Consider the following 12,364-nt stretch of genomic DNA (forward strand, 5'->3'; position numbering starts at 1 on the left):
ATTTGTTCATGTTGGAAATGGTTCAGGCAAATTGAAGATGCGCATATATAAGACAACACTTTTTCAATTCCAGGTTAGACTCACATTTGAAATAGGGATAGAAAGTGTTGGCGCTTGTGCACCTGAGCAAACCATCAACCAGCTGTAGGAAAAATCTTCAAAATAATGATACAGCTCACTAGGTGGGGATTCAGAAGTTCAAAATTGCTACTGCCTCTCTACCACAGCTCCCCCATTTAATAAAAAGCAGGTCACTTAAACCATTACATATTTTTATTCAATCAAATTTTATTACACAGCCCCTGTCAGACTGGATAACTCAATTGTTCATCAGTACCTTCAACATTCGTGAATTATGGAAGTGAGAGCTGGACCATATTGAAGGCTGATCGCTGAAGAATTGATGCTTTTGAATTATGGTGCTGGAGGAGACTCCTGAGAGTCCCATGGACTGCAAGAAGATCAAACCGATCCATTCTCAAGGAAATCAGCCCTGAGTGCTCACTGGAAGGACAGATTGTGAAGCTGAGGCTCCAATACTTTGGCCACCTCATGAGAAGAGAAGACTCCCTGGAAAAGACCCTGATGCTGGGAAAGGTTGAGGGCACAAGAAGAAGGGGACGACAGAGGACGAGATGGTTGAACAGTGTTCTCGAAGCTACAAACATGAGTCTGACCAAACTGCAGGAGGAAGTGGAAGACAGGAGTGCCTGGCATGCTCTGGTCCATGGGGTCACGAAGACTCGGACACGACTAAACGACTAAACAACAACAACAACAACTTTCAACATCTTATCCATTCACTTAACCAGAAACTTTCTTGCAATAACCTGCGGTCAACCTGGGGCTCTGTTCACACATCATTTTGATACGTCATCAGGGATACATAAAATTATAAACAAGGCAAGACCACTTTCCTAGGTGTCATCTTTGCCAACTGCAATGGTAGACTACCAGTCTGCCTGCCCTTCTTAGATTAATCTACTGCTTTTTCCAAGTTGGGGGGGATTTCAAGCACCCCTGAAAACCGCTGCATTTTTGACACAAGTAAAGCATCCTCTCTACCCCCCCCCCATGCTATGCTACTTATTCAGGGGTACTTTAAATCACCAATATTCAGCACTCTTCCCAGTTCCAGAGAGTAGCATCTCTATTTACGGGCTTAAGTGCTAAATGAGTTGGGTAGTAGGTTGAATGTTCACACCCCCACAAAAAACCCACCCTATATAACAGAGGCTATCCCATTTCTGTCAATTAGACATCACTTAGCTGTCACTCTGTGGCAGCAGAAAAACACAGGTAGACGCAAACGTTTCTCTAAGCTAAAAATGTCGGTTGCAGAATTATGATGCTCATGTTGGTGCAGCGGGAATCTCATCTGTACTCACAATTGGGCTAGTTGATGAACTGGAAAAGAATAGATTTTCCCCAATAATAAATTGTGGTGGTGTGGGAGAAGAAGAAGAAGAAGGGTTTGGATTTGATATCCCGCCTTTCACTCCCCTTCAGGAGTCTCAAAGCGGCTAACATTCTCCTTTCCCTTCCTCCCCCACAACAAACACTCTGTGAGGTGAGTGGGGCTGAGAGACTTCAAAGAAGTGTGACTGGCCCAAGGTCACCCAGCAGCTGCATGTGGAGGAGCGGAGACGCGAACCCGGTTCCCCAGATTATGAGACTACCACTCTTAACCACTACACCACGCTGGCAGAGAAATAATTTTATAAAGTTTCAGCTGCATTAATTTGGCTCGCAGGGTTTCTTTTCCCTGATCCTCAATCCTGATTTTCCAAAAAAAAAAACCTACTCTAAATGCTGGAAAAAAAATATGAAAGGAGGTGGCATCAAAAGGCAGGACAGAGGATGATTTAGGCTACTGTTCAGTTGTGCTAAGAGTCACATTCCACATATCTAAGTTTCTCAGATGAGGTACTAAGCTATTGTTCAGATTAAGCCAGGGGAAAAGGGTTTTTTTGGGTGGGGGGTTAACCCCTCCAATATGGACAACACAGAAATCTGAACAGCTACTTGTGCCTCTGTTATTTTTCTCTGTGGAACTTGCACACACACAAAAAAAAAAACTGGAAAGGAGAAGACGTCCAACTGGTCAGAAACAATAAAGCAGAGCCAGTAGTACATTGTGGTCCTAATGAGTCACCTTCTCTACACTAAAACAGAGTCGCCGTCATCAACAACAACAAAAGAAGTCAAGCCATTTGGAATCATCTATTTAAAGAAAATGCAAATAAGAGAATGAGGAGAGAGCTTCATGAACAACAGTTGGGAGAAGGACATATTCGTTGAGTTAAAGCCAGTTTTCCCATAGGACTAATAAGGAATTTGTCCCTAATGGTAACCCTAAAGGCTGTGCCAAACTGACAGCTTGCCAGGCATTCCCAGAAGCTGCTAGCCTGTCCTTGACCATGCCACTGACCGCCAGGCCGCATTCAGCCTCAGTCAGCCATTTTGACAGCTCTAGGGAAGCAGTAAGCTGAGCTGCAGTTGCTAGGCAACCACAGGCCCCCTTCTCAACCAAAACCTGAATCCTAATAACAGGGGAGGCTTCATTCTGGGACCAAGGGGCATTGGAAGGGGAGGAGGGGGCTTATTTGAACCCATTTATATTTATTCATTATATTTGTAAATCATGATTAAATAAATTAAAATCTGGCTGTTTCATTCTAGTTCATTTAAAAGCCGCCTTAAGACATTTTCTTGTAAGACCGAAAAAGCAGTAAATAAATGAAAACACAGAGCAAGGTCTTATTCAAAATGCACACAAACCAAAAAAAAGGTATCGCTGAGCTCCCCCTAATATTTATCACAATACACATCGCAGAGCTAGTTTTGAATCAACCGCTGGGGATCAGTTTCACAACACCAAAATGCAAATATGACTTACTGGTTCAGGAAAGGGGATAACATTGGCCAAACAGAAGCAGCAGCAGCAGCAAAACCATGCACACTGAACTATTTGATTTTTGTAACCCATGCTTAAAACTACTTAGCTGGTGCCACCTTTTCCTGAATCTTTGCTAGGTTTTACAAACCTATGCGCCTGGAGGAGACACAATTTGGCTAAAATTGAGGTGGAGTCAAAGGATAAAGGTAAAGGTAAAGGGACCCCTGACCATTAGGTCCAGTCGTGGCCGACTCTGGGGTTGCGGTGCTCGTCTCGCTTTATTGGCCGAGGGAGCCGGCATACAGCTTCCGGGTCAAGTGGCCAGCATGACTAAGCCGCTTCTGGCGAACCAGAGCAGCGCACGGAAACGCCGTTTACCTTCCCACCTATTTATCTACTTGCACTTTGACGTGCTTTCAAACTGCTAAAGGATAGGGCTCGTCTTTTTCATTAACAGCCCCCCTACCTTCCTCCCGGCACTATGTGTGTTTACTGAACCGGTCGAGTTGTATTTTAAAGGACCTAAGACCTGTAAACCAAACAAAAATGACTCAATTTCAAATTAAAGTCTACAGCTGGCTCCCAGTCTTTTGGCTTCTAAAGTACCTTTGCCTAAACACAGTCTCAAGGTGAGTGGGACCCCCAACTAACTTGTTTCCTCACGGTTCCCCCTCATCCCTTCAGATCTGTACTTCTTAAAAGGCTGAGGAGCTCAGACCGAAAAAAAAGAGTCGCAAGTCTCACATACATATCACATGAACTGATATGCGAACACATTCACATATATACAAATGTGTACACTTACACGTGCGCAAGTCCAATTGATTTTAGCCAAACGAATGCACACACAAATCAGATTCAGACTTCCACCCCAAGCAAGCGGCAATAGATTTCTAACAAAAAAAGCAAGCCTTTTTACTGAAAACCAATTGAACTCGCTAACTCAGTCCGTCTTATGAGAGAACAAAAGCCTTGTGGCCAAACAAGCAAGGGCAACTCTGGAGTCAGGAATTCAATTTCAAACTTCTTCCCTGACCTTGGGCCCTAACACTGTCTCCACCGTTCAATTTCTTTTCAAGGTTTAATTTATTAACACATGCAAAGGGTTATTAGGACACAGATGGGTGCAGAAAGAAAGCAGGAGAAACAGCATTGAAAAGAAATTTTTTTCAAAGCAGTCTCCATGGGTTGCAAGCTTATAACGAGAACTTTTTTTAAAAAAAAAAGTGATTTTAAAAATGCCCCCCTTATCATCAGAATAATGTATGTTTGATCTGTGAAAAAGAACAATACACAAAAGCCACTGGAACTCAAAACAAAAACAAAAAACCCACCTCAAACATGCACCTGTGTTAGTTAGTCAGAACAAGGTTTGAAAACGGCTCTTTACAATACCTAAAAATAGCTTGGTGTTTCTCCTTTTTGGTAAAGCTCCACCAGATGCCCCTGTTACTTTCTGGAAAGAAAGAGAGAGAGAGAAAGGAGATGGAGAGAAAAAGAAGAAGAAAGGTTAAAAGTCTAACTCACGTCACTACAAGAAAAATAAAATACTTAGAAAAGTAAAATAGGAAACTGGAATCAAATCAGTCTAGTGCAAAATCTGCATGGCAGTGAATCCTTTCCCACTTTGCAATGTTGTTGTGAAGGGAAATCTAAAGTGTTAATCATCATCAATCATAGCTGACAGTGCAGCCAAGGGTATTTATTTTCTATCAGGCTTTAACAGATAGTTAAGAAGAGGGGATTTCAGCAGCTGCAATTCCTCTTAGCCTTGCCTGTCAAGCAACACCTGCTAACACTCTTTCTCCTATGCACCTGTTTAAAGGGTACCTGAGCTCTTTTCTCCTTTGCCTTCAAGTACCCTAGTCGACAATTAGCACCTTGAGTTGTTGATCAAAGCTCTGCCTCCAAGATTCATTCTGAGGAAGTCACACAGCACATTAACCTGGGTTAACAGCAATTCCCTTTCACCATGAAATCATGGTAATTGTACTTCTAGGGCAGCCTTTCTCAACCTGTGCGTCCCCAGATGTTGTTGAACTACAACTCCCATCACCCCTAGCTAGCAAGGCCAGAGCTCAGGGCTGATGGGAGTTGTAGTCCAACAACATCAGGGGACCCACAGGTTGAGAACCGCTGTTCTAGGGGAACTAAGGGTCTGCATGCCCTCCCTATTCAATTAATAATAATAATAATAATAATAATAATAATAATAATAATACCACCCTGCCCACCGGACTGGGTTGCCGCAGCCACTCTGAGTGGCTTCCAACATATATAAAAATACAATGAAACATTAAACATTAAGAAACCTCCCTATACAAGGCTGTCTTCAAATGTCTTCTAAAAAGATTGCATAGTTACTTATCTCATTGACTTGGAGGTCACATAACGCCATACCCTCCAACATTTTTCCAATTAAAACAGGGATGTCCTAAGGAAAATCGGGTCATTCCAGGGTCAAATCAGAAACCAGGAGGGCCTCTGCAAATCCAGGACTGTCCCTGGAAAGGGAGGGTCTGGGTCTGTAACACAGAACACTGAACACTCACCAAATTGAAGTCAATGGGATGATTTGGGGGAAGCCAAGACAGACACACTGGTAGGAAACAGATATATATTTGTAGTATTGGTATGGCCAACGTCACATCCCTAGATGCATAAGACATGGGTGCCAAACCCTCGATCTATTGGGTCGAGTACTGCATCTCATTCTCTGTTACCCAAAATGCAAGCATTTTCATTTAAATCCTTCCAAAAGCTCAAAAGGATTGGAGTCTAAACCAATTTTTCGATGGACATTATGGCAACTGGCAGGTTTTCGAAAGAAGGCCATCCCAAAAATAAATAGAAAGCAAATAAAAAACCCTCGACCCCATAACCCAAAGTCTATCATGCTTAGCAATGAAGATGTTCCAAGTTCTTATAACAACCAAATCTTATGTACTGCTTCTCCAACCATTCCATTGCTACATCTGTCAGCTATCACACAACTCATTGTTAAAAAAGGGGGGGGGGACGAAAGAGAGGAGGGAAAATTCTGCCAAAGTGCAAAAACATATCCAGAAAAATGGAGGCTCTGTACTGAGGTTATGTTGCTATCCTGAGACAGCTACTTGAAGCATTGAATTCTTGCACACACCTTCAGTGTGTAATTCCCAGATCATTAGGTTTTTGTGTGTGTTTTTAATAGAACACTATTCCTAGAGATAGGGACGCGGGTGACGCTGTGGGTTAAACCACAGAGCCTAGGATTTGCCAATCAGAAGGTCGGCGGTTCGAATCCCCACGACAGGGTGAGCTCCCGTTGCTCGGTCCCTGCTCCTGCCAACCTAGCAGTTCGAAAGCACGTCAAAGTGCAAGTAGATAAATAGGTACTGCTCTGGCGGGAAGGTACCGTATTTTTCGCTCTATAGGACGCACCGGACCATAGGAGGAGGATAACAGGGGGGGGAAATTTCATGTTCTCCCCCTCTAAAACAAGGCCCGTTCAAGGTGCATTCACCCAAAGCCTCCGGTGCGCAGCGGGAGTTACCGCTGCACTCTGGAGGCTTCAGGTGGCTACCTTGGAAGCCTGGAGAGCAAGAGGGGTCAGTGTGCACTGACCCCTCTCGCTCTCCAGGCTTCAGTGAAGCGCTGCTTTCCCCCACCGCCAGCCCCAAAGAGCAGGTCAGGGAACAGTGCGAAGGCTCAAAGATCGCCAGCCTCAAAGATCCCTGAAGCCTTTGGAGCGCAGTGGGACCTCGCGCTGCGCTCCAAAGGCTTCGGGTTCCTTTCGCTGACCCAAAGACTTCGGAGCGCAGTGCGAGTTCCTGCTGCACTCCAAAGGCTTGAGGCTTTGGGCACAGCCTTTGTAGCCTCTGCAGGGCAGCGGGGTGAAGGCACCCCGCTGCCCTGCGGAGGCTTTGCGCAGCCATCCACAAGCTAGAACAGCAAGACGGAGCGCTGCGCAGCTCTGTTCTGGCTTTGGGCTTAGCCGTGCAGCCTGCATTCGCTCTGTAGGACGCACACACATTTCCCCTTAATTTTTGGAGGGGAAAAAGTGAGTCCTATAGAGCAAAAAATATGGTAAATGGCGTTTCTGTGCACTGCTCTGGTTCACCAGAAGCGGCTTAGTCATGCTGGCCACATGACCAGCTGTACGCCGGCTCCCTCAGCCAGTAAAGCGAGATGAGCACCGCAACCCCAGAGTTCTCCGCGACTGGACCTAATGGTCAGGGGTCCCTTTACCCTTTACCTTATTCCTAGAGATAACATCCTTGCTATTTATCCCAGGATAAAAGGGGTAGGGCCCTCATCTATCGCTGACTCTCCTTCAACTTTCAGTTTTCCTCTTGAACATGTAAAACAAATGAGAGCTGCTTGACACGTTGCAAGCAAACATAAATTCATGTGTTTGGTTAAATGCATGTGGACTTAAGATGAACACAGTTAGGTGCTTCTCCATTTCATGTGAATAAACTGAGGCTTTTTGGGTGCAAGTTTGGGACGCGGGTGGCACTGTGGGTAAAACCTCAGCGCCTAGGACTTGCCGATCGCATGGTCGGCGTTTCGAATCCCCGCGGTGGGGTGCGCTCCCGTCGTTCGGTCCCAGCGCCTGCCAACCTAGCAGTTCGAAAGCACCCCCGGGTGCAAGTAGATAAATAGGGACCGCTTACCAGCGGGAAGGTAAACGGTGTTTCCGTGTGTGGCACTGGCTCGCCAGATGCAGCTTGTCACGCTGGCCACGTGACCCGGAAGTGTCTGCGGACAGTACTGGCTCCTGGCCTCTAGAGTGAGATGAGCGCACAACCCTAGAGTCTGTCAAGACTGGCCCGTACGGGCAGGGGTACCTTTACCTTTACCTTTTGGGTGCAAAGCGGGTGCTCTAACATTGATCCCCAAGCCACAGACAGCCCTTCTCACTTCAAGTCCACACACTTTCACCCTGAACACGTGAGCAGGGGCTTCTGCGCCAACCACATTTTTCCCTCTCCCAGTGGCGTAGCGTGAGGGGTGCAGGGGGGGCCGGCCACACCGGGCGCAACACCTGGGGAGGGCGCGCTCGCACTCGCAGCTCTCTGCCCCCTGCTAAAATCCACGGGTTAGGGGGCGCAAATTACTTGCCTTGCCCCGGGTGCTGACAACCCACGCTACGCCACTGCCCTCTCCCATAGTCGAAGTGACTATGGATGCATAGTCTAGGATGCATGTAAACAAACAAGTTGGAAACTTGCTCAAAAGTCTCTATCAGTCTCCACTCCCAGGCAATTGTTTTCTGCCCCTTCGCTTAAAGGTGGTTCCTCTTCAAAGATTGCAGAACAGATCTAGGGGTGCATCATTTTCTGTAAAGTGTGAGACAGCTCTCAAAGACTGGTGCAGGTTCAGTTGGTGTTATCACCAAAGGATAACTGAACACATAAGCCGGTGTTCTTCATACAAAAGGCGATATGCTGGGTCCAGAGAATAAGGCAAAGAGCGCAGGGCAAAAGGCTGCAGAGATCAATATCTGGAAGGCCAGGCGTATGCAACATCTCAAGTTAAAAAAATTCATAGTAATGAAAACTGAAATCCCAGCAACAGTTTAGCGAGGCAGAGAGATGGATAGCCTCATTCTCCTAAGAAAGAATTGTAGAGTTGGAATGGGACCACAAGGGTCATCTAGTCCAACCCCCTTTCGATGCATAAATCTCCAACACGGAACTCGAACCCACAACCCTGAGATTAAGTGTCTCTTGTTCTACCGACTGAGCCATCCCGCAGAGCAAAGTTGACAGCCGATTCAGGTATTTTTAAAGTCAATTCAAGCGGGTGATGGTCTAATCACAAAACAGTCTGCAAATTTAAAAAATACACCTGTTATTCCACGCAAGTATCTTCATTTCAAGGCCTGTTTGGACAGACTGCAACCATGGCTCGTGAAACCAAGAGTAAGCATATTTGAAGAGGGGGGGTTTAGAGACACAACTTGGATACCTCCAATAAATCCATATATTATCGTATTTATTGTGAGGGGTTAGTGGGGAGGTTCAGAGGTGGAACTGCCCTGGTACAGAGTGCAAACAGCTGTGTTTACGTGGTCAACTGGGCAGCAGAAGAATACACGGGCAATCATAACAGGGTAACCAACTTTGACCTATCATTGCTGGGACAGCGGCTATGTTAGCCTCCATTGCCAGGGAGGGCTGAAGAGGTTACATGTCTTGTTGACATGTAAACAGTCTTTGAAGCCAAACTTACTGGTACATGTCTTCAGTGCAAACCTTCAACCTGCTGGAAAGATTTCACTGGGAGGTCAGTGCCAAACACTAAAGCAGCACCGTAAATATTTATCCACGAGACCAGTTGTTGCCCAACCCTCATTATGCGCTCTACAGCGTTACTACGATTTTCCTCCCAAACTACTTCCCCGCCTCCCCATGCATACCAGAACAAGCCTTTTAAAAATTAGGATTGGCAGCACCCATAGCACTGCTCCATGTTAAAAAATAAATAAAAATACAGTGCTATAGCTGCTGCCCTGAGAGTGCACTGTTTCTGGAAGAAGCAGGGCAGCAAACTGTTTCTCTAGAGGAGACCAAGCACAGTGCATTAAGATATATTCTCTTCCTCCTGCCGTTAAAGTGATGCTTGGTCTTTTCAACTAAAAGTCACCAGTTCTTAAAAAAAGAACCTGGAAGTGGACTCAAAACAGTGTTGCTGTAACAACAGAAGCAATTTTTATGATTGGTATGCAGCAGTCGTAAGGGGTAAGGATGTGCAGGGGCAATTTCAACTCAGCAACGGGAAACAGATGAGAGGACAAGTAGAAGACTTCATGGCAACCCGAAAAGGTTCTCAACGGCGCTTTGCAAGGGCACTTTGCCCCATCAGCTGAACTACTAATGATAAATATGCCACAGTGAACTTAGCATAGCCTTCCCCATAACCACCCCACGTAGTCCTTTACATTATCAGGGGCATTCAACCTCACAACTTACGCAAGCGGGGATGGGGAACCTGTAGCCCTCCATATGTTATTGGAATACGACTCCCAGCAACCAGCTTTAGATACCAGCATCACCACCAGGGCCGGATTTAGGTTTGATGAGGCCCTAAGCTACTGAAGGTAATGGGGCCCTTTATACACAGTGGTATCTCAGGTTAAGTACTTAATTCGTTCCGGAGGTCTGTTCTTAACCTGAAACTGTTCTTAACCTGAAGCACCACTTTAGCTAATGGGGCCTCCTGCTGCTGCCACGCCACTGGAGCCCGATTTCTGTTCTTATCCTGAAGCAAAGTTCTTAACCTGAAGCACTATTTCTGGGCTAGCGGAGTCTGTAACCTGAAGCGTATGTAACCTGAAGCGTATGTAACCTGAAGCGTCTGTAACCCCAGGTACCACTGTATCCAGCTGTCCTTTGTCAACAACAAATTGTCACTGTTTTTTGTGTTGAATACTTGCTACAGTGGTACCTCGGGTTACAGACACTTCAGGTTACGTGTTTTCGGGTTGTGCACCGTGCCAAACCCGGAAGTACCGGAACAGGTTACTTCCGGGTTTCGGCGCTCGCACATGCGCAGAGAAAATAAATTGTGCTTTGCGCATGCGCAGAAGCGCCGAATCGCAACCAGTGCGTGCGCAGACGCGGCGCTGCGGGTTGCGAATGCTGTGGGTTTCAAATGTACCTCCCGCATGGATCATGATTGCAACCCAAGGTTCCACTGTATATGGTAATTTATGGACCTAATAGGTATCCAAAACCATTTGCACATAACAAAATACGTATGTTATCAAAGTAATTGTTGAACTTATCTTATATTTTGGAAATGTACATCAAGTTTTTTGTCCTTTAAATTTTTGGGAGGGCCCCAAGAGAGTGGGGCCCTAAGCTATAGTTTGTTTAGCTTATACATAAATCCGGCACTGCCACTGAGAGGGTGGGGACTACAGCCCTCGTGTTCTGCTTGTGGGACTTCCTGCAAGGATCTGGTTGGGAGAAACAGAATGTTGCACTAAGACAGATTTATTTTCTGACCCAGGAGGGTTCTCAACAACCAACGCCCATTGGGCCATTATGCAAAAGCCACCAAAAGCTTCCCAGCAAACCAATTGCGTATGTGCATTGCTTACACAAGGTACTGTCTACAGCTGGTAGTCTCCAAATATGCCTGCCTGAACCACAAAGCACAAGCCCTAATACCAATCTTCAATTATTATTTTCAGGCTAGCTGTTTTAATTCTCAAACAGAAGGAAATAACTTTCAATGGAGCCTTCAGATGTGTTGGCCCCAACAGCACCTACCTCTTTCATGTGCCGCTTCAAATGCATGTACACACACTGACCCGTCTTCCGGTAGTGCCTTTCCACATGTTCTCTTCCGAATCCCAGGAAGGTGTTCATGCACACGTAGAGGCCTCCTTCGGAATCCTGAAGAGAAAAAGAGAGTGAGTGGTTACATCATGAAAGAAACCTGATTGCATCCTTCGGCATGAAGGTAGGAGCCCCTACTGGATTAGACCAAAGGCCTGCCTAGTCCAAAGAAGTGTTTTCACAGTGGCCCACCAGAGGCCTATAGGAAACATGCACGTACGACCAGAGCATAACAGCACTCTCCCCTTCTGTACCAGCTCCACCTGGTACGCAGGCTAAGACCCTACCTGCCCGCAGACTGTCTCGCCAGAGTGGTGCATGCTCTGGTTATCTCCCGCTTGGACTACTGCAACGCGCTCTACGTGGGGCTACCTTTGACCCGGAAACTGCAATTAATCCAGAATGCGGCAGCTAGACTGGTGACTGGGAGTGGCCGCCGGGACCACATAACACCGGTCCTGAGAGATCTGCATTGGCTCCCTGTACGTTTCCGAGCACAATTCAAAGTGTTGGTGCTGACCTTTAAAGCCCTAAACCGCCTCGGAACTGTATACCTGAAGGAGTGTCTCCACCCCCATCGTTCAGCCCGGACACTGAGATCCAGCACCGAGGGCCTTCTGGCGGTTCCCTCATTGCGAGAAGTGAGGTTACAGGGAACCAGGCAGAGGGCCTTCTTAGTAGTGGCACCCGCCCTGTGGAACACCCTCCCTTCAGATGTGAAGGAAATAAGCAGCTATCCTATCTTCAAAAGACATCTGAAGGCAGCCCTGTTCAGGGAAGTTTTTAATATTTAATGCTGTACTGTTTTTAACACTTGATTGGGAGCCGCCCAGAGTGGCTGGGGAAACTCAGCCAGGTGGGCGGGGTATAAATAATATATTATTATTAATTATTATTATTATTATTATTATTATTATTATTATTATTATCATCATTCTGCAGTTTCCAGCAAGCGGCTTCGGAGGAAGAACAGAGTCGTCATGGCTCGTGGTCATTGGTAGCCTCTTGTGGGATTGAGTTCCATAGATTAACCATGTGTCGCATGAATAAGTATTTTCCTTTGCCTTTCCTAATTCTCCTAATATTCAGCTTCATTGGAGCTTCCTCGAGTTCTAGTGTTAAGAATGAGGTA

The 12,364-nt window shown here is 46.1% G+C and overlaps 1 protein-coding gene across 2 annotated transcripts in view; it reads right to left on the reverse strand.

Moving 5' to 3' along the window:
• The window catches only part of USP13 (ubiquitin specific peptidase 13), a 55,011-nt gene extending 43,723 nt beyond the window's left edge, over nucleotides 1–11,288 (reverse strand). For both annotated transcript variants that reach the window (XM_081007910.1, XM_081007909.1), the window contains exons 1-2: nucleotides 11,164–11,288; nucleotides 4,295–4,355 (exon numbers count right to left, since the gene is read on the reverse strand). In XM_081007910.1, the coding sequence (XP_080864036.1) occupies nucleotides 4,295–4,355; nucleotides 11,164–11,262 (160 nt within the window). In that variant the 5' untranslated portion in view covers nucleotides 11,263–11,288. The remainder of the gene's footprint in view (nucleotides 1–4,294; nucleotides 4,356–11,163) is intronic.
• Nucleotides 11,289–12,364: the final 1,076 nt, after the last annotated feature.

This window comes from Podarcis pityusensis (genome assembly GCF_964106645.2).
Source record: "Podarcis pityusensis genome assembly, chromosome: 5".
NCBI lineage: Eukaryota > Metazoa > Chordata > Lepidosauria > Squamata > Lacertidae > Podarcis > Podarcis pityusensis.